This window comes from Tetrahymena thermophila, assembly GCF_000189635.1.
Source record: "Tetrahymena thermophila SB210 genomic scaffold scf_8254392, whole genome shotgun sequence".
In the NCBI taxonomy this organism is placed as follows: domain Eukaryota; phylum Ciliophora; class Oligohymenophorea; order Hymenostomatida; family Tetrahymenidae; genus Tetrahymena; species Tetrahymena thermophila.
In genome coordinates, this window is record NW_002476175.1 from 1 (window position 1) to 26,684 (window position 26,684).

A 26,684-nucleotide genomic window follows, 5' to 3' on the forward strand; every position below is an offset into this window, starting at 1 on the left:
AAGAGTTGCAATAGCATTCTAGAAAAGGCTATATGCTGACTCTTTAATTCGTTTCAAATTCTATATTTCTTCTATGCCTACTGACCACCTCAGTGAAGTGTCAGCTAAAACAAAAGTATTTAATTAATATTGCATTTTTCAAGACTTAAATTTATTATTTATTAAAAAAATACTATTTTAAATTTTCATTTAAAAATAAAATAAATAAATTTATCAAAATTAAAATTCAATTTAAATTAAAATATGATGAAATGAGTAAAAATTTAGAATAAAATGTAACTTAAAATTTTATATTTCAATATTAAGATATATTTAAAGATAAATAAAAACTCATTTTTAGTATCATGTTTTTAAAAAATCATTTTAAATTAAATTCTTTTTATGTTTTAATAAAAAAAAAAATTATGAAATTTTTAAATAAATTAAAATATTTTAAAGAAAAATTTAGAGACTTTAGTTAGAAACAAAAGATTAGAACATGCAGAAGTCACTGCCTTATTTATGGAGATTTCTTCAGAATATTCATACACTATGAATAGTATCATATTTGAAAAATACTTAAATGAGCAAAATTAGTAATTTTAAAATGCTATTTCAAAGAAATTTATAAAATACAATTTTATTATAGGGATCTTGTTCCTCACTAATTAGTTCTTCCTCCAAAAGAAGAAGAATTGTTGAGTTAAGTTCCAGAAAAAGGGATGTTATTACTAGAAAAGGATAAAGGAGCAAAGGAAATTGTATTATATTCACCATATGAGATTTATGAAAGTGAAGCTCGTGATTTTACTGAAATTTTCAAGGAATTTTGTTTATCTTCGTTTTTAATTACTCCTGAAGCTATATCTGCTTTATAATAGATTCGTACTGAATGCAATAAAATTTTGGATTATGAGTTTTTCAAGCTTTTGCGTCCTTAATAACCTCAAAGGTATTGTAAATGTATAAGGATATTTCTAAATTTATTTTTACTGTTAAAATAAATAGATTAGATGAATTTAAATCTGATCAAGAAACTGAAATCGATAAAATAGTTAATAGACTAAGATTAGATTGGGTACCTAATGTTGAAAAAATTATTTTTAATGAATTTTCTGAATCTGATAAAGGATGGTTAAATCTCAAAGAGACTAACAAGGTATTTAAGCTTTGAAAATAAATTAAGAAATATGAAATTTTATCTTTATTTAATAGGTTGCCTATGAGAGTGGAAAATTGAAAAAATTCTTTAATTTAGTTATTATAACTATGCAAGATAGTTTATTGACTCTTTGCTAAAAAAGCTTCAAAAACTTTTAGGCCTATCTTTCACAATATGTCCCAGAAAAAGTAAAATTAAATAAATAAAGGATTTAAATAACAACTTTTTTATTATTTATATTTATGCAGGTTACTATATTAAAACCAAACCACGTGATTAATGAGTATAAAAATAATGTAATTGTTGATTCTAAAAATCCAGATACTTAAATTTCTATTAATGCTGTAAAACCTCTATTTACTATTGAATTAATGAAAAACAATGAAGATTAAGAGTTCTTCTATTCAACTTAACCTAAGTATTTCTTATCTACAATCTAAATGTTATTTGATAAGCTAGTAGATGAATTATAAAAAATACCCTCAGTTGAGCGTTCTCTTATGCAAGATTTGTTTAGAAAGATGTCATAGTTGAAAGAAATTTTTATAAAAAGTCCTAAAAGATAAATAAATGAAGGAGAAGTTTTCATTTCTAAGGAAGACCAACAATTTGATGAAAATAAAGTAAAATTAATAACAATATCAATTATTTTTATGAGTTTTTGTCTTAATAGTGGGTAAATGAGTTATTTGCTTTGATGACATAAGAATTAGAACAATCAATACAACCTCTTGACGAATATTTAAAATAATATGATCCTTATAAAGTAAATTCATTATTTTTTTATATTTAATTCTTATTAAATTACTTATTAATATCAGTCTCTACTCAAATTAAATCCTGAAGAATATTGCAAAGGATTTGATGATAAAGAAAATCCTAAAGACATAAGTGTTATTACAACAGAAATAGAAAATATTGCTAAGAAAGAAAAGGCTCTAGTTGCTATTATGCCTGAAATCATACAAGTTTCAAGCTTTGAAATTAATTGTAAAGACACAACTCAGTACATACACAAATATCATTTAATACAACCATTTAATTTCATTTTTTTCTTTAAAGGTATTTATAAAACAAGTATGCTCAAACATAAAAGCTGCTTATTGAGTTAATTGCCAATAGAGGAAAGACTATGACTTAAGATTTATTCAAAGAAATTGGAGGAATTAAATAGAAATTAACCAAACCACCAGAGAATATTGAAGAATTAACAAGCATAACAGATAAGATGGCAATTATCCCTTCTGAGTTAGAAAAAATGAAAAAAGATATTGAGAAATCTATGGAAATATATTAAATTATGGAAAATTACAATTTCAAATTTACTGAAGATGAACTAAAAAAAAAATGGTAAGTGTTCGGAGGTCCTAAAGAAATTATTAAAACAATTGAAGACCAAAAAGCAATTCTTGAAAAGGAAAAGCATAGATTTAAAGATAGAATGGAACACGAATAAGAAAACTTCAAGACTGATATTGAAGAAGCTGAAAGAATCATATAAAATTTCCACACATATACAAATATCAAAGATCATGGAACTGTAAGTGGAGTCTGCCGTGATTTGGCACAAAAGCTAAAAGAATTTACAGATAAAGCCAAGAAGTTTAACAATTAAGAACAACTCTTCGAAAAAGAACTTACTGATTACTCTAAAATTACTTAAATTAAAAAAGATTTTGATCCTTATTTCAATCTTTGGACAACATCTAATCAAGTAATCAATTTGCTTCTATTAAATTTTAATTTGAATTATTTGTTTCTTTTTATAAAAGTGGTTCAAAAATATTGAAGTTTGGAGAAATGGTCCTTGGAATGAACTTAATGCTATTGAGTGCGAAAAGTTCGTTGATAATGCCTTTAAAACTTACAATTAAGTTATTAAATTTTTCAAAGATAAGGATATTTAGGGTGTTCTAAAGATAGCCTAAGCAGTTAAAAGTTAAGTAGATGCTTTTAGACCCTAAGTTCCTTTAATGGTTGCTTTACGTAAAAATGGTATGAAAGAAAGACATTGGAAATAAGTTTCTGATAAAGTTGGATTCAAAGTAGAGCCTACAGAAGATTTTACTTTCACTAAACTAATTGACATGGGTCTTCTCACTCATCTTCAATTCTGTGAAGAAGTAGGTGAAAGAGCTTCAAAGGAATTCTCTATAGAAACTAGCTTAAAGGAAATGAAAGCAAAGTGGGAAGAAATTAAATTTGACCTTAAACCTTGGAAAGCTTCATTTGTAAATATATTATTTTTTTTCTTATTATTTAATATTTGTTAATTTTAAATAGATTATTAGAGGATATGATGAAATTAATACTGTTCTTGATGAGCATATTGTTAATACTCAAAGTATGTAATTCTCTCCGTTTAAAAAGCCATTTGAAGAAGAATTGATTGAATGGAATGACTCGCTTAAATTGATGAGTTTAATTTTAGAAGAATGGGCTAAATATCAAATGAATTGGATGTATCTACAACCTATTTTTGACTCTCCAGATATTGCAAAGTAATTGCCAGGTGAAACTAAAAAGTTCAAAACTGTAGATTAAAATTGGAAGCACACAATGAATTATGCCAAGCAAACTTAATCGGTTTTCAAAGTAATTTATTGTTTAAAATATACTATTTAGTTCACTCAAATAAATAAACTTTTTTAATTAGGTTTGCTAAATGGAAGGATTGCTTGAAAAATTGTAAGATGGTAACAAAAATCTTGATATGATTCAAAAAGAGCTTAATAACTATTTAGAAAGAAAAAGAGAAAGATTTGCTCGTTTCTATTTCCTTTCTAATGATGAACTTCTTGAAATTCTTTCTCAAACAAAAGAACCAACAGCAGTCCAACCCCATTTAAGAAAAGTCTTTGAAAACATAGCTGAATTAGAATTTGATGACACAAAAAAAATGCATGCTATGTTCTCTGCAGAAAAAGAAAAAGTAAATACTATTCAATTTAACAGACCATATTTATTAAGGTTAAAATATAATATTCAAGGTTCCTTTTGTTAAATACATTGACCCAATAAATAAGAATGTTGAGGACTGGATGAATGAAGTAGAAGAAATGATGAAAGAATCAGTAAAGTCTTGTCTTCTTAAATCAGTTAAAGATTACCACACTAAGTCAAGAGATTAGTGGGTACTTAATCACCCTGGTTAATGTATCTTAAATGGTAGTTAGATAGTATGGACATAAGAGGTAGAAGAAGCAATTAAAGCTAATTAGATAACACAATTTTGGGAGAAGTCTTAGGAATAACTTATTTGCTTAGTAGACTTAGTTAGACAAAAATTAACAAAGTAACAAAAAGTTACTATCAATGCTTTAATCGTGCTTGATGTGCATGCTAAAGATGTTGTATGATACTTATTATTTTTTATTAAAGAATTTTCAAATATTTATGACAAAATTCTTATTTTAATTAAGGTTAAAAATCTTGAAGAAAATAAAGTCACAGAAATTGGTGCCTTTGAATGGATTTCATAATTAAGATACTATTGGGAAAACAATGACTGTCGTGTAAAATGTGTGTAAACTAATTTCCCCTACGGATATGAATATTTAGGAAATACCCTCAGATTAGTTATTACTCCTTTGACTGATAAGTGTTATATGACACTTATGGGTGCACTTAAGCTTAATCTAGGAGGTGCTCCAGCAGGTAAATTATTTAACTATAAAACATAGATTAAAATTTTTATATAATTCAGGTCCAGCAGGAACAGGAAAAACTGAATCAGTTAAAGATTTAGCTAAAGGATTAGCTAAGTAGTGTGTTGTCTTTAACTGTTCAGATAGTATGGACTATATTATGGTCGGAAAATTCTTTAAGGGTTTAGCTAGTGCTGGTGCATGGTGTTGCTTTGATGAGTTCAATAGAATTAATATTGAAGTTCTTTCAGTTATAGCTCAATAATTATTAATTTTATTTGGTGAAAAAGCTAAAGGAAGTGAGTTTGTAAGTTTTAAAATTAAATTAAAAAAATATTTTTTTTACTTTTTTTTAAACTTTATTAATATGAAATTTAGGTAGAAAATTTTGAAGGTAGTGACATTAAGCTTAAGCCAACTTTCTGCGTTTTTATTACAATGAATCCTGGTTATGCTGGTCGTACAGAATTACCTGATAATTTAAAGGCACTTTTTAGATCAGTAGCGATGATGGTACCTGATTATGCTTTGATTGGTAATTTTATTATTATTTTAGAAGTCATTAATAAATAAATATTTAAAAATGAAAGGTGAAATTATGCTTTATAGCTTTGGTTTTAAACTTGGTAGAGATTTGGCTAAAAAAATGGTTGTTACATTTAAGCTTTCTTCTGAGTAGCTTTCTTCTCAAGATCATTATGATTATGGTATGAGAGCAGTTAGAAGTGTTATCAATGCTGCTGGTTTATTAAAAGCTGCAGATCCTGATATGGTATAACTTAAATTTTAAAAATAATTATTAAAATTTATAACTGTTTTTAATATAGGATGAAAATTAGCTTTTACTTAGAGCCTTGAGAGATGTTAATGTTCCTAAATTTTTGAAGGATGATCTTCCCCTTTTCGAAAATATTATTTAGGATTTATTCCCTGGTGTAGAGAGACCAAAGATTGACTATGGAGAGCTTCTTAACTCTATCACTTAAACTACCATTGAATCAAATTTATAACCACAAGAAAGCTTTAACTTAAAAGTACTTTAACTTTATGATACTATTTAAGTTAGACACGGACTTATGCTTGTAGGTCCTACAGGAGGTGGTAAGAGTTCTAATATGAAAATATTATCCAAAGCTCTTACTAAACTAGAGAACAATGGCTTCTATAAAGTCCATGTTCATAATATGAATCCTAAAAGTATTACTATGGGTTAATTATACGGATAATTCAATGAACAAACAAGAGAATGGAATGATGGGTATTCCTTTTTCTTTCTTTAAAAAATTATTTTGGTTAATTTTATAATTTTTTACATTTACAGTATCTTGGCATACACTGTTAGAGAAGCTTGTAGAGATCAGTCTTCTGAAAGACACTGGATTGTTTTTGATGGGCCTGTTGATGCTATCTGGATAGAAAATATGAACACAGTTCTTGATGACAATAAAAAACTTTGTCTTAATAGTGGTATGATTCTCACATTAACACCTTATATGACTATGATGTTTGAAGTCGAAGATTTACTTGTATAAATTATTTTTCTTGAGAATTATTTCAATTAAGTTAAATAAATATTTTTAGGTTGCTTCTCCTGCTACTGTTTCTAGATGCGGTATGGTTTATATGGAACCTATTTCATTAGGTTTGAAACCTCTCTTTTAGAGTTGGATTAATACACTCCCTGAAAAATGTGATAGACCCACAATAAAGAAAACTTTAGAAGAATTCTTTGACAGATATGTAGAGAAATCAATTGAATTTTTAAGGTAAAATTGCAAGGAAATTGTTAGCACTGTGGATAATAACCTCACTCAAAGCTTATTTAGAGTGATGAATTGCTATTTCGCAAATTACAAAGAAACTGAAATAAAAAAAGTATAACCTGAAGATGTAGATAATTTCGAATTAGTGCTAGAAAGCTATTTAATCTTCAGTTTAGTTTGGAGTATATGCTGTACTGTTGATTATGAGGGAAGAGAAAAATTCAGTTAGTTCATTAGATAGTTAATGATCATAAATAAATCTAAAATATAATTCCCTTATTAAGGTTATAATTTTGATATACTTGCATAAATAAATTATCTATCTATTAAACTCTCTTTTTAAATTTTATAGGTATGGTTTACGACTACTAATTTAATGAAAACACAAAGGAATTCTAGTCATGGAGTGAAAATTACAAGAATTTCGAAATTGAAAAATTAGTTTACAATGAAATTATGATTCCAACAAATGATTCCACAAGAAATATTTACATGATGAAGTTGCTTCTTACAAATAATTATCATGTTTGTTTCCCAGGTCCTACTGGTACAGGTAAATCACTTAATGCTTACTCTCTGCTTAGTAATGGATTAAGTGATTCATATTAATATATTGCTTTGACATTTAGTGCTTAAACATCTGCAAATCAAACATAAGATACAATTGATACCAAATTAGATAGAAGAAGAAAAGGTATTTATGGTCCTCCTATTGGTAAAAAATGCATTATTTTTGTTGATGATCTTAACATGCCTAAGAAAGAAGAATATGGTGCCTAACCCCCTATTGAACTTATCCGTCAATATTTTGATCATGGTGGTTGGTATAATAGAAAAGATCTTTAGTTTATGCGTCTTGATGACTTGATCATTTTAAGTGCTATGGGTCCTCCTGGTGGTGGTAGATCAAATATTACCAATAGATGCCTAAGACATTTTAATGTTATAAGTTATACTGATTTAGATGAAGAAACAATCAAGACTATTTTCTTAACTTTAATTAATGCCTTTTTGAATAAATTCAATGATAATATAAGAGGAATGATCCCAGAACTTGTAAATACAGTTCTAGTTGTTTATTATAGAGTTAGAAACGAGCTTCTTCCCACTCCTAGAAAATCTCACTATACATTTAACTTAAGAGATATCAGTAAAGTTTTCTAAGGTATTTGCGCTGCTAGCAATAAGCACTGTGTCGAGCCTTCTGATATGGCCAAATTGTGGTATCATGAAAATATGCGTATCTTCCATGATAGACTTATTGATGACGAAGATAGAGATTATTTGAAAGATATGCTTGTTTCCCAATTTGAGAAGTTTAATCTAACTAAAGAAGAAGTTCTTTCTATGGATAGGATTATTTTTGGTAATTCTAAATTAGTTAATATTTTTTAAATATTTTAAATATTTGATATTTTTAGGTGATTTCTGGTTTGGCAGAGAAACTGAAAGCAGACCTTATATTTAAATACCAAACTTAAAGTAATTAATGACTAAAATGGAAGAATTTTAAGAAGAGTATAATTAAGACCCAGACTTTACAAAGAAAGGCAAAGCTATGATGAAACTTGTACTCTTCTTAGATGCATGTGAGCATATTAGTAGAATAACAAGAGTTCTTAGATAGCCTAAAGGTAATGCGCTTCTACTTGGTGTTGGTGGTTCTGGAAGATAAAGCTTGAGTAAAATGGCTACTTTTATTGCAGGTTACCGCTTACAATAGATAGAAGTTATAAAAAATTATAATATGCGTTCTTGGAGAGAAGATATTAAGAAAGTAAACAAATTTATTATATTATAATTAAAAAAAAATTAATAAATATATTTTTTATCAGATTTTAATGATGGCTGGTATCGATGATGATCCAGTAGTTTTCTTGTTTGTAGATACTTAAATTATAAACGAGTAAATGCTTGAAGATCTAAACAGTATTCTAAATTCTGGTGATGTTACTAACTTGTATTAGGAAAAAGACATAGAAGAAATAGTAGATGCTTGCAAAAATGAGTGTATCAAAAGAAATCTTCAACCTAATAAAATGAATGTATTCTCTTAATATTTAAGAAGAGTTACAAATAACATTCACTTAGTCATTGCAATGAGTCCTCTGTCTTCAATGTTTTCTACTAGATTAAGAATGTTCCCCAGTTTAGTTAATTGTTGTACCCTAGATTGGTTTACAGAGTGGCCTGAAGAAGCTCTTATTGGTGTTGGTAAAGGTTAATTATAGGACTTTTAAGAAGAGGTTGGTATAGAAAATGAATTAGCTGATAAATTGGTTGAGTCTTTCAAAACTATTCATAAAAGTGTAGAGAAAATTTCAGTTAAATATTAACTTGAGCTTCGTCGTATCAATTATGTAACTCCTACAAGTTATCTTGAATTATTGACTATGTTTAAGACAATCATGAAAACCAAGCGTGTAGAATTAAAGAATTCAATCACAAGACTAAAAAATGGTCTTGATAGATTGATTGATGCCAACATTTAGGTGAATGAAATGCAAATTTAATTAACTGATATGTAACCAAAATTAGAGTAAGCAGCTATAGATACAGAGTAAATGATGAAAACAATTGAAATTTAGTAAAAAGAAGCAGATGAGAAATAAAAAATAGTCTCAGAAGAAGAAGCTATAGCAACAAAGTCTGCTAATGAAGCTCAAAAACTAAAGGATGAAGCAGAAAAGTCCGTCGAAGAAGCAAATAAGATTTTAGATGAGACTCTAATTGAGGTTAGTAAGCTTAAAAAAGATCACTTGGTAGAAGTTAAATCACTTCCTAATCCTCCTTCAGCTTGTATAACAATTTTAGGAGGTATGACTATCCTTTTACAAGACACTTTAAAGGAAAAGGGAGGTTAGATCATTTTAAAAAATATAGAAGGATAGATAGGTAAAAATATTTATTTTTAAATTTTGTTTATTAAAACATAAATTAAAAACAGGTAAAAAGGAAGAAGATTACTTCAACACAGCTAAAAAATGGTTACTTGCTGATCCAAAAGAATTATTAGATCTTCTTTTGAATTTTAAGAAAGAAAATATTAATCAAGCATACATTAAAAAGTTAGAAGAAAAAGTAAAATTTTTCTTTTTACAACCAATATAAATTTTTTAAATTTAATTCATTACTAAATAAAGATATTGAGTCATGAAGATTGGTCTTTGGAAAAGGCTAAAACATGCTCTCATGCTATTAAATATATTTTCTCATGGTGCTAAGCTATGTATGACTTTAATAAAGTATTCAGAGAAACATAACCTCTCAGAGACAAGTTAGAAAAGTTTGAAAAAATTGTTTCTGAAAAGATGGCTGAACTTAAAATTAAAAAAGACGCCTTAGAAGAAATTCAAAATAAAATAAAAAAATTAGAAGAATAATTTAATGAAACAGTTGCTAAGAAAGAAAAGCTTACTAATGACATAGCTGAATGCTAGCTTAAGCTTGATAGGGCTCAGAAACTTACAAGTGGTTTATCTGACGAAAAGGTATAGAAAATCTCTTAAATTAGATTATTAAAAAAAAATTTTTTTCTTAATTAAGGTACGTTGGTCAAAAGATATTGAAATACTTTAAAATAATGAAATTCTTATCCCTGGTGATACAGTAATCGGTGCAGGTATGGTTGCTTATTCAGGGCCTTTTATCAGTCTTTACAGATAAATTTTAGAAAAAACATGGATTAAAAAGTTAGATGAGGTATAAAATAATTTGTTTTGAATTTTTATTCTCAAATTTATATTTATCTTTGGTAAATAGCTTGAAGTTAAACATACTGCTGGAATTACAATGAGTAAATTCTTAGGTAAACCAGTTCTTATATAACAATGGAATCTAGCTGGTTTACCCAAAGATGATACTTCTATAGAAAATGGTATCATTATAGAATAATCCAGGAGATGGCCTCTTATGATTGATCCCCAAACACAAGCTAATAAATACATAAAAAATTTAGGAAATACTGACATTTGCAAGTCAGGCATAGATGTTTTAAAGATGAGTGATTCAAATTTAATCAAAACTTTAGAAATGGCACTCAGAGCAGGTAAATGGGTTTTGGTTGAAAATGTGGGTAAAGATTTAGATCCTTCACTTGAGCCTATTCTTTTACAATAGTTTGTTAAGACAAATAATGGATTAGAGCTAACCTTAGGAGAAAAAACTATCTCTGTCAGCCCTGACTTTAAATTCTTTATGACTTCTACAAACCCAAATCCTCATTATTCACCTGAAACATTTGTTAAAGTAAATACTATTTAGAGTCATTTTTAAATAATTGATTAAATTTTAATTAAATAAATAAATAAAAGGTTTGTATCATCAATTTTGCCATTACAAGGTAAGGTATGGAAGATTAAATGTTAGCTAAAGTCGTTGAGCTCGAAAATCCATAGCTTGAGCAAAAGAAGACAGAAATCGTAAAGAGAAATGCTGAAGTATTTAATTTTTATTAATAAAATATATTATTTATGATTATTTTAATTGATTAGGATAAAAAATCTTTACTTCAAATTGAAGATGAAATTTTAAGATCTCTTTAAGCAAGTGATGATATTTCAGAATTATTGATGGATGAATCCTTGATTAACACTCTTTAAAATGCAAAGAAATTCGCTGCTGAAATCAACTAAAGAATGTAAGATTCTAAGATTACAGAACAACAAATCGATAAGACCAGAGAAGGATATAGACCAGTGGCATTTAGAGCATCTTTACTTTTCTTCTGTATATTAGACTTAAACGTTATAGACCCTATGTATGAATATTCTCTCTAATGGTTCTCTAAACTATTTGAAATGGGTATTGAAAATGCTCCTGCTTCAAAAGAGCATGACGTTCGTTTAGAAAACTTAAATAAATACTTTACCTACTCTCTATATGAAAATATTTGTAGATCTTTATTTGAGAAGCATAAATTAATTTTCTCTCTTATGCTTACAGTTCAAATTATTCAAGTAAATAAAATTAAGTTAAATCAGCAATTCTTAATAAAATTTATGATTTATTTATTTATTTAAAGGGTGATAACAAAATGAATCTGGAAGAATGGAGGTATTTCTTAAGTGGCCCAGGTGGTGATATCAAAATCTAAAACAACCCAACTTCGTGGGTTGATGAAAACAGTTGGATTGACATGTATAGATAAATTTATGGTATCAATTTACTACCAAATTTTGCAGGGTTTGAAGAATTCTTTATGAAAGATTATGATTTATTCAGACCTATATTTGATTCATAAAATCCTCACTTAGATCCTTTACCTGAACCTTGGAATTCTAAATTAAATGATTTCTAAAAAATGATTATCCTAAAAGCTATTAGATCTGATAAGGTAACAGCATATTTTCTTTTAATGTAAATCTAATTTATTTATTGTCAAAAAGATTATTCCCGCTGTTGAGAAATGGATAGAACATAATTAAGGAAGAGAGTTTATCATTCCTCCAATCTTCGATATCAGCAAATGCTTTAAAGATTCAATGACTACAACACCTTTAATTTTTGTATTGTCTGCTGGTTCTGACCCAGTTGCAGACTTTTAGCGTTTTTCAGCTGAATAAGTAAAAAAATTTATTTATTTTTTTCTTTACTCAACACTATCATTACATTTTAAAAAGGAAATGGAAAACAGAATTTATACAATTTCCCTTGGTTAGGGCTAAGGACCAAAGGCTGAGAAAATGATTAAAGAAGCTACTCAAAGGGGAGGTTGGGTACTTTTACAAAACTGCCATTTAGCTATATCTTGGATGCCAGACTTAGAACGTATTGTAGAAGATTTTAATGAAAATCTCCATAAGGATTTCCGTCTTTGGTTAACATCAATGCCCACAAAAGATTTCCCAATTTCTGTACTCTAAAATGGTGTAAAGATGACTCTTGAACCACCTTAAGGTAGATCATTTTTAAATCCCATTAAAACAAAACATAAAAATTAAAAACTTAATTAAAGGTTTAAGAGCAAACTTAAAGAGAAGCTATGCAGGTATGACTGATGACTCTCTTAATGATTGTAAAAAACCTAATGAGTATAAAAAGCTACTATTTGGTTTCTGCTTCTTCCATGCTATTATCTAAGATAGAAGAAAATTCGGTCCTATAGGTTGGAATATACCATACGAATTTACAATGGAAGATTTAACTGTGTGCCAAAGATAATTGAAGATGCTTTTAGATGAATACGAAGAAATTCCTTACAAGGTAAAACTAATGGAAATCAAAAATAAAATAAATATTTTTCATTTAATTAAATAGGTATTAAATTATCTTGGTGCTGAAATTAACTATGGTGGTAGAGTTACGGATGATAAAGATGTGTTATTAATTAAGTCCATCTTAAAGCTTTACATAAATCCAAATATATTAGAGGATAAGTATCAATTTTCTAAGAGTGGTATTTATTACTCTCCAGAAGCTGGTGAACATTCTGATTATATGAATTATATTGATTAACTTCCTCTCAATCCCTCTCCAGAAGTTTTCGGTCTACATGATAATGCTGAAATTACAAACTCATAAAACTTAACAAGGTATTTAAGATCAATAAAATTTTATTCTAAATTATTTTTTTAAAATAGAATCTTACTTGAAACTATTTTGTCTGTGCAACCAAGAACAAGCTCAGGCAAAGGATAGTCAAGAGAAGAAAAGATTGAAGAAATTGCTAACTTTGTATAATCTAGAACACCCTAAGAATTTAACTTCGAAGCTATTTTCTAATAATACCCAACTGATTACAATGAGTCTATGAATACTGTGTTAGTTTAGGAAATTGTTAGATATAATAGATTGCTAGCTATTATGAAAACCTCTCTTATCAATGTTAAAAAGGCTTTAAAGGGTTTAGTTGTAATAATTTTTTTTCATATCACCAAAAATACATTTATTTATTTCTTTAAATTAATAAACTTATAGGTTATGTCAGAAGAATTAGAAAAGCTTGCTAACTCATTATATGATAATTAAGTTCCAAAACTTTGGGCTGAAAAAGGTTTCCTTTCATTGAAACCTCTCTCTTCATGGACATAAGACTTAAATGAAAGAATTACCTTTTTGTAGAATTGGATTGATCATGGCACACCTAAAGTATTCTGGATTTCAGGTAAATTAATTAATAACTCAAAATTTATTTATTTATTTTTATAAATTTTTCCAAAATTTAAAAAGGTTTCTTCTTCCCTCAAGCATTCATTACTGGTATGCTCTAAAATTATGCAAGAAAGAACATTATTGCCATTGATAAAGTAAATATTATAAAGTAGTATTTTAATTATATATTTAACATTTAAAAAATTAATAAAAGATATCATTTAAATTTGATATAATTGATAATAAAACACACAATGACATCAAAGAAAAACCTGAAACTGGTTGTTATATTTATGGTATGTTTATTGAAGGAGCTAGATGGGATCATCACAGTCATTTACTATAAGACTCCAATCCTAAAGAGCTATTCTCTAATCTTCCTCTCATTCATTTAGTACCAGTAGTTAATAGAGTAGTGCAAAAAACTGGATTTTATAACTGTCCTCTCTATAAAGTTGTTTCAAGAGCTGGTACTCTTAGTACTACTGGGCATTCAACAAACTTTGTAATGTTCTTAGAACTCCCCTCTGATAGAGATGAAAGTATGTGGATAGTTGCTGGTGTTGCAGCTTTCCTGGCATTAAGATATTGATCTTTAATATTAATAAAACTCTTAATAAAATTAAATTAAATTTAAAAATATAAAATTTTAGAAATATTCTCCATAAATACATACATACATACTGCATACATAATATTTACTGTTTTTATAAATAATAAATTAAAATTTTATTATATTTATTTTATTTTTTGATGTGTGGTTCATTTAATGATTGATAATTTTTGCTATTTGATAATTAACCAAATAATTGTTAATAAAAATATAATAAAAAATTAATTTTTGCTGTAAATTTTCAAAAATTCAAAATAAACAAAATATTATCAAGTGTATGAGTAATAAAGTTGGAGATAATATGTAGCAAAATTTAAGTGATCTCATTAAATAAATTGATGTAATGAAAACCAAAAAGGTTTAAATTGACTAAGAAATATATGCAGAATAGTAATAATTAATGAAAACAGAATAAGAATTATAAATACTTACCAATCGCCTCAATGAATTAGAAGGTATTTTATTGATTAATTAAGTTTAAAAAAAATGAATTACTAAGTTTTATTTTGTAAAATGTTAGAATTTTTGGTAAAAAAGTAAAATGAAAAATCAGAATTAAATAACACAATTGTTTAAACAGAGATGGCTAGAAATAAGGTAAATAAATTTTGAGAAACTAATTTAGATATTTACTTTATAATTAAATAAAAAAAAAAGATTGCTGAATCATATAAAAACTATTTAAACTTTCTACAGTAGTAAAAAATACATCATTTATCATCCTAATAATGATAAAGTAAACAATTTAATAAATTATACCTTATTATAGTTAGATAAATATTAACATAAATATAATAGTTTAAAATATGTAAATAACAAAATATTATTTTATGTTCTACTTTAATTAAATCTATTTTGGCAGCAAATTATCAAAAATTAAATTAAATCAATATTTTATTTATATAAACTTAAGATTTAATATCCTACATATTAAATATTTGAAATTTAACATTAGTAAAATATTTTTTTAATTTAGTTATTAAATAATTTAAATACTTATTTACTCTCACAAATTCACTGCTAAACTCCAAGAGACCTAAATGGCCTTATTTAGTGAGATTTATAGAGGATAGTTGAAAATAACATTATTAAAATTAATATAGCTTAATTAAAATAAAATCAAAAAACAAAGTTAATTAATTTTATGTAAATATAAAAATTTATTTACTATTAACAAAATTAATTTTATAATCTTTTATCAAAAATATAATGCCTTGATTTTTATCGTTTTTATGTTTAATAAATATAATATTTTTAAATTTAAGTTTACTTTCTTTTCTAATATAATATTTATTAAAAAATATCAAAACTTAATTTAATTTCAAAATATTTTTTAATTTAATTTAAAAATTACAGAAAAAATAAATAATATAAAAAATATTTAAAATAAATTTTTTAATAAGTAAAATTTCAATTTGCATTTAATCTATAAAAATATTCTTTTTTGGACATAAGTTGTTCATAGGTTCCTTATTCAACAAGCTTACCGCCTTCAATTACAAAGATTTAATCGCTATCAGCTATAGTAGATAATCTGTGAGCTACACACAAACTCGTTTTTCCTTTCATAACTTTATTTAAAGCTTCTTAAACAATTTTCTCATTTTCATAATCGAGGGCACTAGTAGCTTCATCTAGAAGCATTATGTTAGGATTTTTAATCACAGCTCTAGCTATTGCAATTCTTTATTTTTATCCTCCTGAAATTTAACTTCCCTTAAGCCCAACTTTCTTATCAAACCCTCTACCACTTTTATGCTAATTAACATTTTTATCAGTTAATTCTTGTTCTTCACTCTCATCTGTTTCTATGAATGAAAGTGCATTTGCTTTATGAGCTGCTTCCCTGATGTCATCCATAGTTACATCAGCAGTGTTGTATTTAATATTTTCAGCTATTGTGCCATTAAATAGAATAGGCTCCTAGCTCACAACACCAAAATTTTTTCTAAATTCTTTAATATCATAATTTCTAATATCTTCTCCATCAACCAAAATTTAACCTTCATAGTCGTCATAGAATCTCAACAATAACTACAATATAGAAGATTTACCAGATCCACTTGGACCAACAAATGCAACTTTCTATCCAGCATGTATTTTAAATGATAAATTTTTAAATATTTAAGCATCTCTGGTAGGATACTTGAATGAAACATCTTTAAATTCAATTTCTCCAAAAACTTTTTTTGTAACTAAGGGATGATCGTCCATTTTAAGATTTTTACGATGCTTTTACTAGATTTATATTTCATCATCAGAATCAAGGATTTTAAATATTTCTCTGCAAGCAGCTTTAGTTGCACCAACATCTCCCATAAAATGGTTATTATTTCCAACTGCAGCAGCAGCATTTAATATAGCAAAGATAGAAACAAACATTTCACGAGCTGTAACTCCGTAATCTCTAACGAAAACTGCGCTACAAATAAAAATAATAGCATAAACAGAGAAGGTTGCTAATTAAGAAAATCCAAAAGCTATTCCAGATATGTGCCCTTTTTTGAAAGATAATTTGTAAGGCTTTTTTAATGTCTCAGAAAGGAAAAAGCATAACTTTTTTTCATTTGAGAAAGAAGCAACTGTTCTGATATTTGTTACCGCCTCCATAATGATCATACTAGAATCTTTGTAGGCTTTGTCACTACCTTCGCTGAATCCTTCTACCTACTTAGCTTATATGGTGCCTGCAATTACTATAAGGGGACACACCGCTACTGACACTAATGCTACTCTCCATGACATAACAAATGCAATTACTAAACCTGTCACCAAAGATGAAAAATTTGAAATTTAAACAGAAATAATATTTGATGTTAGGCCATTTATTAATTAAGCATCAGATGCTAAACGTGCACTCAAAGTACCTGGATTATTTTCAGGTTTATCAAACCACCCTCCTGGCATTTTAAGCATCTTTTTAAGCAATTCTTATCTTACTCTTAAAGTTAAACCTTCACCAACTCTTGTAAAAAGTGAATGCTAGAAAATTGAGAGTACTTGAGAAATAGCACCTAATATAACAAAGTAAATTGAAAGCAAGCCTGCTTTTGATCTAAAATCACTAGCATCAGGTTTGGCCAAGACATCAATAAATTCACCAAGAATCAAACCACTCAATGGAAAGCAAACACCATTTGCTAAAGTAAAGACCATACCAGCATAAAAATACTTTCTTTCAGGCTTATTCATTTCGAATAACCTGTTAAAAAGTTAATCATCTTCCTTTTTTTGTTTGAGCTTTAGTTCTCTTTTTTCTTTTTCCTCTTAAATTTCTTGCTCTTTAGATTGATTCTCAGATATTTTTCTCGTAATTGAGGATTTTCTTTGATTGTTTTGAGTATGGCTACTGCTTTACTTTCTAATAATTTCGTTTTCATCATGAGATTTTTCATTTAAAACCTTTTTATTTTTCTTTTCTTATTTTTCCTCCATCTCCTTTTATATTTGATTTTTAGCTAAAGCCTCAAATTTTCCATGTGATTCTATTAATTGCTCATAGGTACCTTACTCTACAAGTTTACCTTAATCTAGTACCAAAATTTCATCAGCATTTTTTACAGTAGATAGTCTATGAGCTATTACTATTGTTGTTCTTCCTTTAGAAATTTCATCTAAGGTCTACTAAATCATGGCTTCATTTTTTCTATCTAAAGCACTAGTTGCTTCATCAAGTAAAAGAATTTAAGGGTTTTTCAGTATAGCACGAGCTATACAAATTCTTTATTTTTACCCTCCTGATATTTAACTACCTGCATTACCAACATAAGTGTCCAACTTATTTTCTAAAAGCTATACAAACTCCCAAGCATTCGCTTATTTAAGTGCTTGTATCATTTCTTCTTCTGTTGCATCTTCTTTACCGAATTTCAAATTTTCACGGATTGTTGTAGCAAATAGCACTGGCTCTTATCCAACATACCTAAAAATTTTAAATAAAATTTATTACTTAACAAAATATAGGAAATATAAATTAATTACCCAACACGATTTCTTAACCATCTGAAATCAAGAGATTTAACGTCTTATCCATCTATTGTTACAGAACCATTATCTGGATCATAAAAACGTAAGAGAAGTTGCATGACAGTGGATTTACCACACCCAGATTCTCCAACAAGAGCTGTTTTTTTATTTGGCTAGATAGTTAAGCTTAATTTTCTATGAACAGGAATGTCTTTTTTGGCAGGATAGTTAAATTCCACACAGTTAAATTAAATCTTTCCTTACAAATTAGATATTTTGCTTGCGTTTTAGGGTATTTAAATAAGTGGCTTTCTGTCAATAACATAAAATATTTTTTATGCAGCTTATTTTCCTATTTCAAAATTTTTCAGACAAGGACCAACTTATGCAATTGAAAAGCCACCAATCAATATAGATGAAAATATAACAAAAATATCTCCCTAAGTGTAAACACGATTTTCAATATCATTAACTGTGCCATCAGCAATCAGCTTAGAGCCATACCAAAAACTTAAAGCATAGTCCAAAAACATTGTTAAAAGAGTCAACCCTTTTATAATAAAATAAAAAATTTTAATTAAATAATTGAGTTGTTTGTTTTAAAATGAATGACAAAAATTCAAGTGAATTATTCAATTTGATTATGTAAATAGAAATTGTAAAATTTACAATTTTTCAAAAGTAACCAAAACTAATCTCTTTATTTTTAATTTACGAGTAACAAAATTTTATAAGAAAATATTAAATTAAATACCTATGCCAGCTCCAGCGTAAGCGCCATATTTGCAAGCGATTTTAAAGGCTTAAACTAAGCTTCTTGAGTATTACTGCAATTCAAATTCCTCTCCTGTTAAGGATTTTATTGTCTTGACAGAATTTAAACTTTATTCTGCTAAACCTCCAGATGTTTGATAGGCTCCAGATATCTTCTTTTGAGATTATTAGATAACCATAGTATAAGAAATTGCACCTATAATTAGTACAGGTAGAGCAGCAGTAGTAACTAAAGCCATTTACCAACCTCTAATATATCCAACTGCAAACCCACCAATAGTCATGCAAATACTCATCAAAAATGTAGGGACTTTTTCACCAAGAGCACCTTATATTTATGAGCTTTCAGTAGCTATTTTACTTGCTAGTTCGTTTGCATTAATTTAATCAAACCACCCTATTTCTTAATTAATAATTGCTTTGAAATACTCCTAACGAAACTTAATTGATTATCTTTCTCCTGATATCATCCAACATCCAAGCTAAATCTAATGTTAAAATAAATAAATAAGATTTCTTTTATTTTTAAAAAATAAATATTTACCCAACTCATTATGAAGCTACCAACACCAATAAGGAAGAAGTATAAAGATTGCTTACCAGCAGCATCAACCAAATCATCACCAGTTGCATTAGGGCCAAAAGAATCTGTCATCTACCCAAAAATAAGTGCAAACATAGGGAAGGCTACACCGTTTGCCATTGAAGCAATACTTCCTATTACCATAAGAACCCAATCAGTTTTATTAGCATATCTCAACATTTATATAAAAGTGACAGTTTTAAGTTCTTATTTTTCTTCATCTACATTAGGATTATTTACTTGCTTTGTAGTTTAATCCTTTTTATTTTGCATTTCAATATCATAATTAATTTCCTTGAGAGGCTCTTTGTTTAATGGAGATTATTGATCCCCTCTTTAATTTTAGTTTGTATTTTATTGTATTTCTAACATTTATATAAATATTTTTGTATTATTAATTATAAATATTTAGTTAATAATATTGAAAGTAATATTTAAAACTAAAATAAATTCAAACAAAATTAGCATTTTGTAATAAATATAATTAAAAAGAAGTTTAAGAATCTATTTTAATTAAATGCATTAATATTGATGATAAAAAAGAATGAAATAAACTAGATTACATATACAGAATCAGTTTTTATCAAACTGCTAAAGGTTAATGAACTAAAATTAAAATTGAATACAGTAATAAATAGAAATCTAAAGTAATTTAGGTAATAGAACTTTAATTATTTTTTGATTATTCTTAATTTTTACAAATCAATATTAAATATTAGCCAGTCTTTTAATCTAACATTCAAATGTAATAAAATTAGATGTAGCCTACTGATATTGGCTTTACTTCATTCTAATAAAATTGAAATTGATTAATTTTTAAAAAGCAATCTATAATTTATTTAGATAATTAGATAGATAATCTTAATCTAAAATGTCTTATTAAAATTGATTTTAATACAATATTATTCTTTATATCTTTTTATATTTAATATTTCTAAGATAAATTCAATTTTCCTTTTTTAATTAATTTATTTACCGTTTTTAAGTAGACAAGAATCTATTTATTTTTATATTAATTGCTAACTTCAAATAATATAAAAATGAATATGTTGGGTATTGAATTAATAGTAGTAGTCTTTTAATCTAAAATTCAAATATAATAAAATTGAAAAGCCTAATGATTTTGACTGTATTTTATTCAAATAATAATTAAATGAATTAATTTTTTTAAAAGAAATGTGAATAGTTTATTTTTTATAATTAATCCTCTTTTAAAATATCTTTGTATAATTAGTTTAAAATAATATTATTGTTTATATTTATCCTTAATTAAATTTCATAAATAAAAATTTGCTTTATATTTAATCTATTTTAATATGTTTGTTTTTTTTAAAGACAATTATCTATGTATTATTTGATTAACTGCTAAATGTAATTCATTCAAAATAATACAAAATAATCTATTAATTATTTACTGAATAAATAGTGGGATGCATTCCTTAACTATTAAAATTGTGTTATTTTTTTTAATAAAAGTCAAAAGATAGTTTTTTTCATTTTTGTTTATCTATTGTATTATTATGATAAAAATATTTTTATTAATTTTAGCTTTTAAGATTGGCATTTACATATTTTTTACAGTTGCCAAATAAGAAAATAAGAATATTACAATCAATATATTTTTCAATTTAGTTTGTGGGATTTTAATTAAATTTTTTTAATACTTTATCTGCTTTAGCATTAACTTATTACGTTTCGTTATAAAATTTAACTATTATAATCAATTTAAATTTAAAATATTTTGATAATTAAGGTAGTGATATTTTAATGATATAATAAGTAGACGAAATTTGAATATAAAGTACAAAAATACTATGCTTTAAATATTTTATAAATTTGTTTAAATTTATTCTTCAGCTGTTGTTTAATCTATAGAAGAATTGTTTTTTAGACATAAGTTCATCAAAAGTGCCTTATTCTACTAACTTACCTCCTTCTATGACAAAGATTTAATCACTATCAACAATAGTGGAGAGTCTATGAGCAATGACCAAACTAGTCTTTCCTTTCATTACTTAGTTCAAGGCTTCTTAGACGATTTTTTCATTTTCGTGGTCAAGAGCGCTGGTTGCTTCATCTAAAAGCATAACATTTGGATTTTTAATAACTGCACGAGCAATTGCAATTCTTTACTTTTGTCCTCCTGAAATTTAGCTTCCTTTTAGACCAACCTACTTTTGGAAACCATCTTATACTCCATCTTCTTTTTATTCAATAAAAGATAAGGCATTAGCTTTTTAGGCAGCTTCTCTAATTTCTTTAAAACCAACATCTGGAGTGTTATATTTAATGTTTTCAGCAATAGTTCCTTAGAACAATGTAGGTTCTTAACTTACAACACCGAAGTTCTTTCTAAATTCTTTGATGTCATAATTTCTAATATCTTCACCATCAACTAAAATCTAACCTTCGTAATTATCATAAAATCTCAATAATAATTAGAGCACAGATGATTTGCCTGAACCACTTGGACCAACAAAAGCCACTTTTTATCCAGCATTAACTTTAAATGATAAATGTCTAAAGACTGTGGCATCTCTTGTGGGGTATTTGAAGGAGACATTTCTAAACTCTATATCACCTTTGATTTTTTAAACTACCAATGGCTTACTATCTATTTTTAGTTCAGCTCTGCGTAATTATTATTATTATACTTCATCTGGGGAATCAATAATTCTAAATATTTCTTTGCAAGCGGCTTTAGCAGCTCCAACATCACCCATAAAATGGTTATTGTTACCTGCAGAAGTGGCTGCATTCAAAACGGCAAAGATAGAAACAAACATTTCACGAGGAGTAACTCCATAGTCTCTCACGAAAACTGCGCTGCAAATAAAAATAACTGCATAAACTGCAAAAGTTCCAATTTATGAAAATCCTAATAGAACTCCTGAGATATGACCTTTTCTGAAAGCGATAGAGTATGGCTCTACTAAAGTATCATCTAAAAATTAACCTAACTTCTTTTCGTTAGCAAAGGAGGCAACAGTTCTAATATTTGTAACAGCTTCCATAATAATAATACCAGAGTCTTTGTAAGCTTTGTCACTACCTTCACTAAAACCTTAGACCTTTTTAGCACGAATAGTACCAGCTACAACAACAAATGGGCAAACAGCAATAGCTACTAAAGCTACTCTCCAAGAGTATACAAATGCAACAACAAAACCTGTTAGGAATGTAGCGAAGTTAAATACTTAAACTTGTACGACATTAGAAGTCAAATTATTAATTAAATGTGCATCTGAAGCCAAACGGGCGCTTAAAGTACCAGGGTTATTTTCACTTTTATCAAACCATCCTCCAGGCATTTTGAGCATTTTTTTAAGAAGCTCTTATCTTACTCTCATGGTTAAACCTTCTCCGACTCTAGTAAAGTAGTAGAACTTTAAAACATTCAAAAAGAAACCAATAACACCAATAATGATAAAATAAATTGCTAGCATACTACGCTTGCTATCAAAATCAGAAGCATGTGGATCAGAGAGTACACTGATAAACTCACCGAGAATCAAGCCACATAGGGGGAAACAAGCACCACTTAAGGCAGTATAGAATATACCAAAAATAAACTGAGGTCTTTCAGGCTTGTTCATAGTGAAAAGTCTGGTCCACATATTTTTCTCGAGCTATTTAAAGTAAGCTTATTTTTCTTACTCATCTTGTGCAGCTTGTTCTTCTTTTGAAAGAGCATTTTAGAAGATACTACTATTTCTTTGTTAAATGCTTTGTGCTAATTTTTCTGGTTATTCATTTTAATCTTCTTTTTATAACTCTTCTTTTTGTTTTCTTTCTTCATCATCTTTTTGTTCTTTTTAGATTTGATTTTTAGCAAGTGCTTCAAATTTACCTCTTGCTTCAATTAATTAGTCATAACTACCTTATTCTACTAATTTACCATGATCAATAACGAGAATTTCGTCTGCATTTTTAATAGTAGTCAATCTATGAGCAATAACAATTGTTGTTCTACCCTTTGAAATTTCATCTAGTGTTTTCTAAATCATAGCTTCATTCTTTCTATCTAAGGCACTTGTAGCTTCATCGAGTAAAAGAATTTGTGGATTCTTAAGGATAGCACGAGCAATACAGATTCTCTGTTTTTGACCACCGGAAATCTAACTTCCAGCATTACCAACAAAAGTGTCTAATTAATTTTCTAATTGAGAAACGAATTCCCAAGCGTTAGCCTATTTAAGGGCCTCAATCATTTCTTCTTCAGTTGCAGATTCCTTACCGAATTTCAAATTTTCGCGGATTGTGGTTGCAAATAAGACAGGTTCCTAACCAACATATCCAACATTATTTCTGAGCCATCTAAAGTCAAGAGTTTTTACATCATATCCATCAATTGCAACACTTCCCTACTCAGGATCATAAAAACGCAAGAGGAGTTGCATAACAGTTGATTTACCACATCCAGATTCACCTACAAGAGCTGTCTTTTTATTAGGCTGTATTCTTAAACTTAGTTTTCTGTGAACAGGAATATCTTTTTTAGCAGGATATCTAAATTCTACTTAATCAAAAACGATATCACCTTAAATATTAGGAATTATTTTAGGATCTTTAGGCATTTAAATTAAAGGAGCTCTATCCATAATTTTGAACACTTTTTCTGCAGCTTCTTTTCCAACTTCAAAGCTTGATAAGCATGGGCCGATCTAAGCAAAAGAAAAACCACCAATTAAAACTGAAAAGAAAATGACGTAAACATCACCTTGAGTATAATTACGATCATAAATTTAATTATAGACACCTTCAGAGATAAGCTAAGAACCATACCAAAAACTTAATGCATAATCACAAAACATAGTTAAGAGCATTAAACCTTTTATAATTTAAAGAAAGTTAGATTAATTTTATCTTCTTAAAAATTTAACAGAGTAATTAAATTTTAAAAATTGCATAAAATAATAAATCAACAAAAGCTTTTAATTGATTAATTAACTAATTCAAATATGCTATTTGTAACTTTATTTATTTATGATTCTTTCTAAATTAAAGCTTTTTAAGTTAATTGATTGCTTAATAATTATTACCCATTCCTGCTCCTGCTAATCCACCATATCTGCAAGCTATCTTAAATGCATCACTGAGACTTCTTGAGTAAACAGAAAGTTCAAATTCTTCTCCTGTTAAAGATTTAATTGTTTTAATAGCATTTAAACTTTATTCTGCTAAACCACCAGCAGTTTCATAAGATCCAGAAATAGCCTTTTAAGATTTCTGCATGACAAGAGTATAGCAAGCAGCTCCTAAAATAATAACTGGAAGGGCTGCAGTTGAAACTAGGGCCATCTACCAACCTCTTGTATAGCCAACTGCAAAACCACCAATTGCTGTGCTTATGCTCATTAAATATGTTGCAACCTTTTCACCTATAGCCTCTTAAATATGAGCGCATTCTGATGCTATCTTACTTGAAAGTTCATTTGGATTGACTTAATCAAACCATCCAATTTCTTAATTAATAATTGCTTTAAAATAATGTTTTCTAAATTCTATTGATTATCTTTCGCCAGTGATCATCCAGCAGCCAAGTTATATCTAAAAAGAAAAAAGAATACAATTAGAAAATTAGAATTATATAGGAGAATATGTTGTAAAAGAATAAATAATTATTTACCCAACTTAATAAGAAACTTGCAATACCAATAATTGCAAAATAAATGCACTATGTTCCAGCTGCTTTTACTAAATCATCTCCAGTAGAAGTAGGTCCAAAAGAATCTATCATCTAACCAAATATAAGAGAAAAAGAAGGATAAGAAAGACCATTCAACAAAGCTGCGATACTACCAATAATCATCATAGTCCAATCTTACTTTGTAGCAAATCTGAAAAGAGCAGTAAGAGGGAGTTTAGATTTATTTTTCTTTTTAGGAGCTTCTTTTTAGTTTTTTTGTTTTTATTCTTTTTAGTCTAAAGCTTATTCTGTTTAGTTAAAAGGTACAATTTACTATGGTTGAATGTTTTGCATTTCAATATCATCTATCTAGAAGTTTGTTAGTGGGTCTTTGTTTTGCGGAGATTAACCGCCATCTTGAACAGTTGTCAACATTATATTAAAATTTAATGTTAATGATTATTACTAAAATTTTTTAAACTTTAAAATTGAATTTTTTTAATTATTATTAATTATAAACAAGTACTATTAATCATTATACTTTTTTATAAGGACTGATTGACTGACTATATTTTTATTTAATTTAATAATTCATTATTTTTTATGTGTAAAATGCATTTTTTAACTTTAAATTATCCTGAATTTTTTCACTATTCCTTATTTTTAGAAGCTGACCTTAAATTTATTGATCTTTAATTTATTTGATTAAATCTTCAAATTACAGATTTCTAAGTGGCCAAAGCCACTCTTTTTATTTAACTTTTCTTAATAACCTTTTTCGATATTAAAAACTGATTAAATCTTTTGATTAAAAAATTTACTCTTAACATTGTTTATTTATATTAATAAAGAGTTATTCAGTTCGTATAAGTAGATTTTTTCTCTTTTAATATAACACCTATATTGCTTTTTAATAAGCACAAAGAATGAAAAGTGTCAAATATTTTCATATGCTACTTTTCGCTTTTTAAAAAGATATTTATAAATTTATTAAAGATTTATTTGAGTTTTTTATATTTAATTTAAATTGGTTAAGGACACAAATATAATTAGCTAATATTATTCAGATAATTACATAAATAATAAAGAATTAAGGAAAGTAAATGATTTTGATAATAAATATCTTTCAATTAAAATTTCCTTTCATCAAACTTTCTATTCCAAAGCGAAATTTAAATTTCAATCAAAAGAATTATATTTACTCAAAAGTATTTTTCCAAAATTTCTGTCACATTGTTTTTTACTCTTAAATATTATTTTTCTTTTTCTAATTTAAATAAAATATGTAAAATAATAGTAATCACATAGTTACAATTAAAAAAAGTAAATTAAGCTAATAATAGTGAGTTCTTATTGAGTTACTTTATTCAATCAGAATCAGATTATTTTAATTTATTTCTAAATTTTTTATAATTAATAGTTACTCCTTATTTGTTAATAAATTAAATAAATTAAAATAAGAAAAATACTCCAAAT

At 27.0% G+C, this 26,684-nt stretch overlaps 4 protein-coding genes across 4 annotated transcripts; 2 read left to right on the forward strand and 2 right to left on the reverse strand. All coding sequences in view use genetic code 6, as the record gives it.

Moving 5' to 3' along the window:
- Window positions 1–251: 251 nt before the first annotated feature.
- TTHERM_001151438 (dynein heavy chain 1, axonemal protein) lies at window positions 252–14,235 on the forward strand (the record flags this gene model as incomplete). Its single annotated transcript, XM_012800045.1, has 38 exons — window positions 252–275; window positions 439–575; window positions 629–931; window positions 988–1,138; window positions 1,195–1,329; window positions 1,390–1,764; window positions 1,815–1,907; window positions 1,963–2,147; window positions 2,204–2,855; window positions 2,914–3,372; window positions 3,425–3,736; window positions 3,798–4,073; window positions 4,132–4,494; window positions 4,564–4,798; window positions 4,848–5,095; window positions 5,167–5,323; window positions 5,379–5,560; window positions 5,616–6,046; window positions 6,110–6,314; window positions 6,370–6,835; window positions 6,904–7,917; window positions 7,973–8,328; window positions 8,387–9,446; window positions 9,499–9,632; window positions 9,695–10,042; window positions 10,098–10,253; window positions 10,314–10,799; window positions 10,865–10,990; window positions 11,045–11,509; window positions 11,575–11,886; window positions 11,939–12,115; window positions 12,173–12,449; window positions 12,508–12,755; window positions 12,810–13,084; window positions 13,133–13,403; window positions 13,470–13,656; window positions 13,722–13,798; window positions 13,858–14,235. 38 exons carry the CDS (start codon window positions 252–254, stop codon window positions 14,233–14,235), a joined length of 11,736 nt encoding a protein of 3,911 aa, XP_012655499.1.
- Window positions 14,236–14,533: 298 nt separating this feature from the next.
- On the forward strand, window positions 14,534–14,988 carry TTHERM_001151439 (13 kDa deflagellation-inducible protein, putative; the record flags this gene model as incomplete). The annotated part of the gene is made up of 3 exons (XM_012800046.1): window positions 14,534–14,711; window positions 14,777–14,853; window positions 14,914–14,988. 3 exons carry the CDS (start codon window positions 14,534–14,536, stop codon window positions 14,986–14,988), a joined length of 330 nt encoding a protein of 109 aa, XP_012655500.1.
- A 678-nt stretch (window positions 14,989–15,666) lies between these two features.
- On the reverse strand, window positions 15,667–19,951 carry TTHERM_01151440 (ABC transporter B family protein; the record flags this gene model as incomplete). Its single annotated transcript, XM_001030079.2, has 4 exons — window positions 15,667–18,178; window positions 18,238–18,772; window positions 18,977–19,484; window positions 19,541–19,951. 4 exons carry the CDS (start codon window positions 19,949–19,951, stop codon window positions 15,667–15,669), a joined length of 3,966 nt encoding a protein of 1,321 aa, XP_001030079.2.
- Window positions 19,952–21,432: 1,481 nt separating this feature from the next.
- On the reverse strand, window positions 21,433–25,643 carry TTHERM_01151450 (ABC transporter B family protein; the record flags this gene model as incomplete). Its single annotated transcript, XM_001030080.1, has 3 exons — window positions 21,433–24,410; window positions 24,622–25,129; window positions 25,209–25,643. The coding sequence occupies 3 exons, from the start codon at window positions 25,641–25,643 to the stop codon at window positions 21,433–21,435; spliced, it is 3,921 nt and encodes a 1,306-aa protein (XP_001030080.1).
- Between the last annotated feature and the right edge of the window lie 1,041 nt (window positions 25,644–26,684).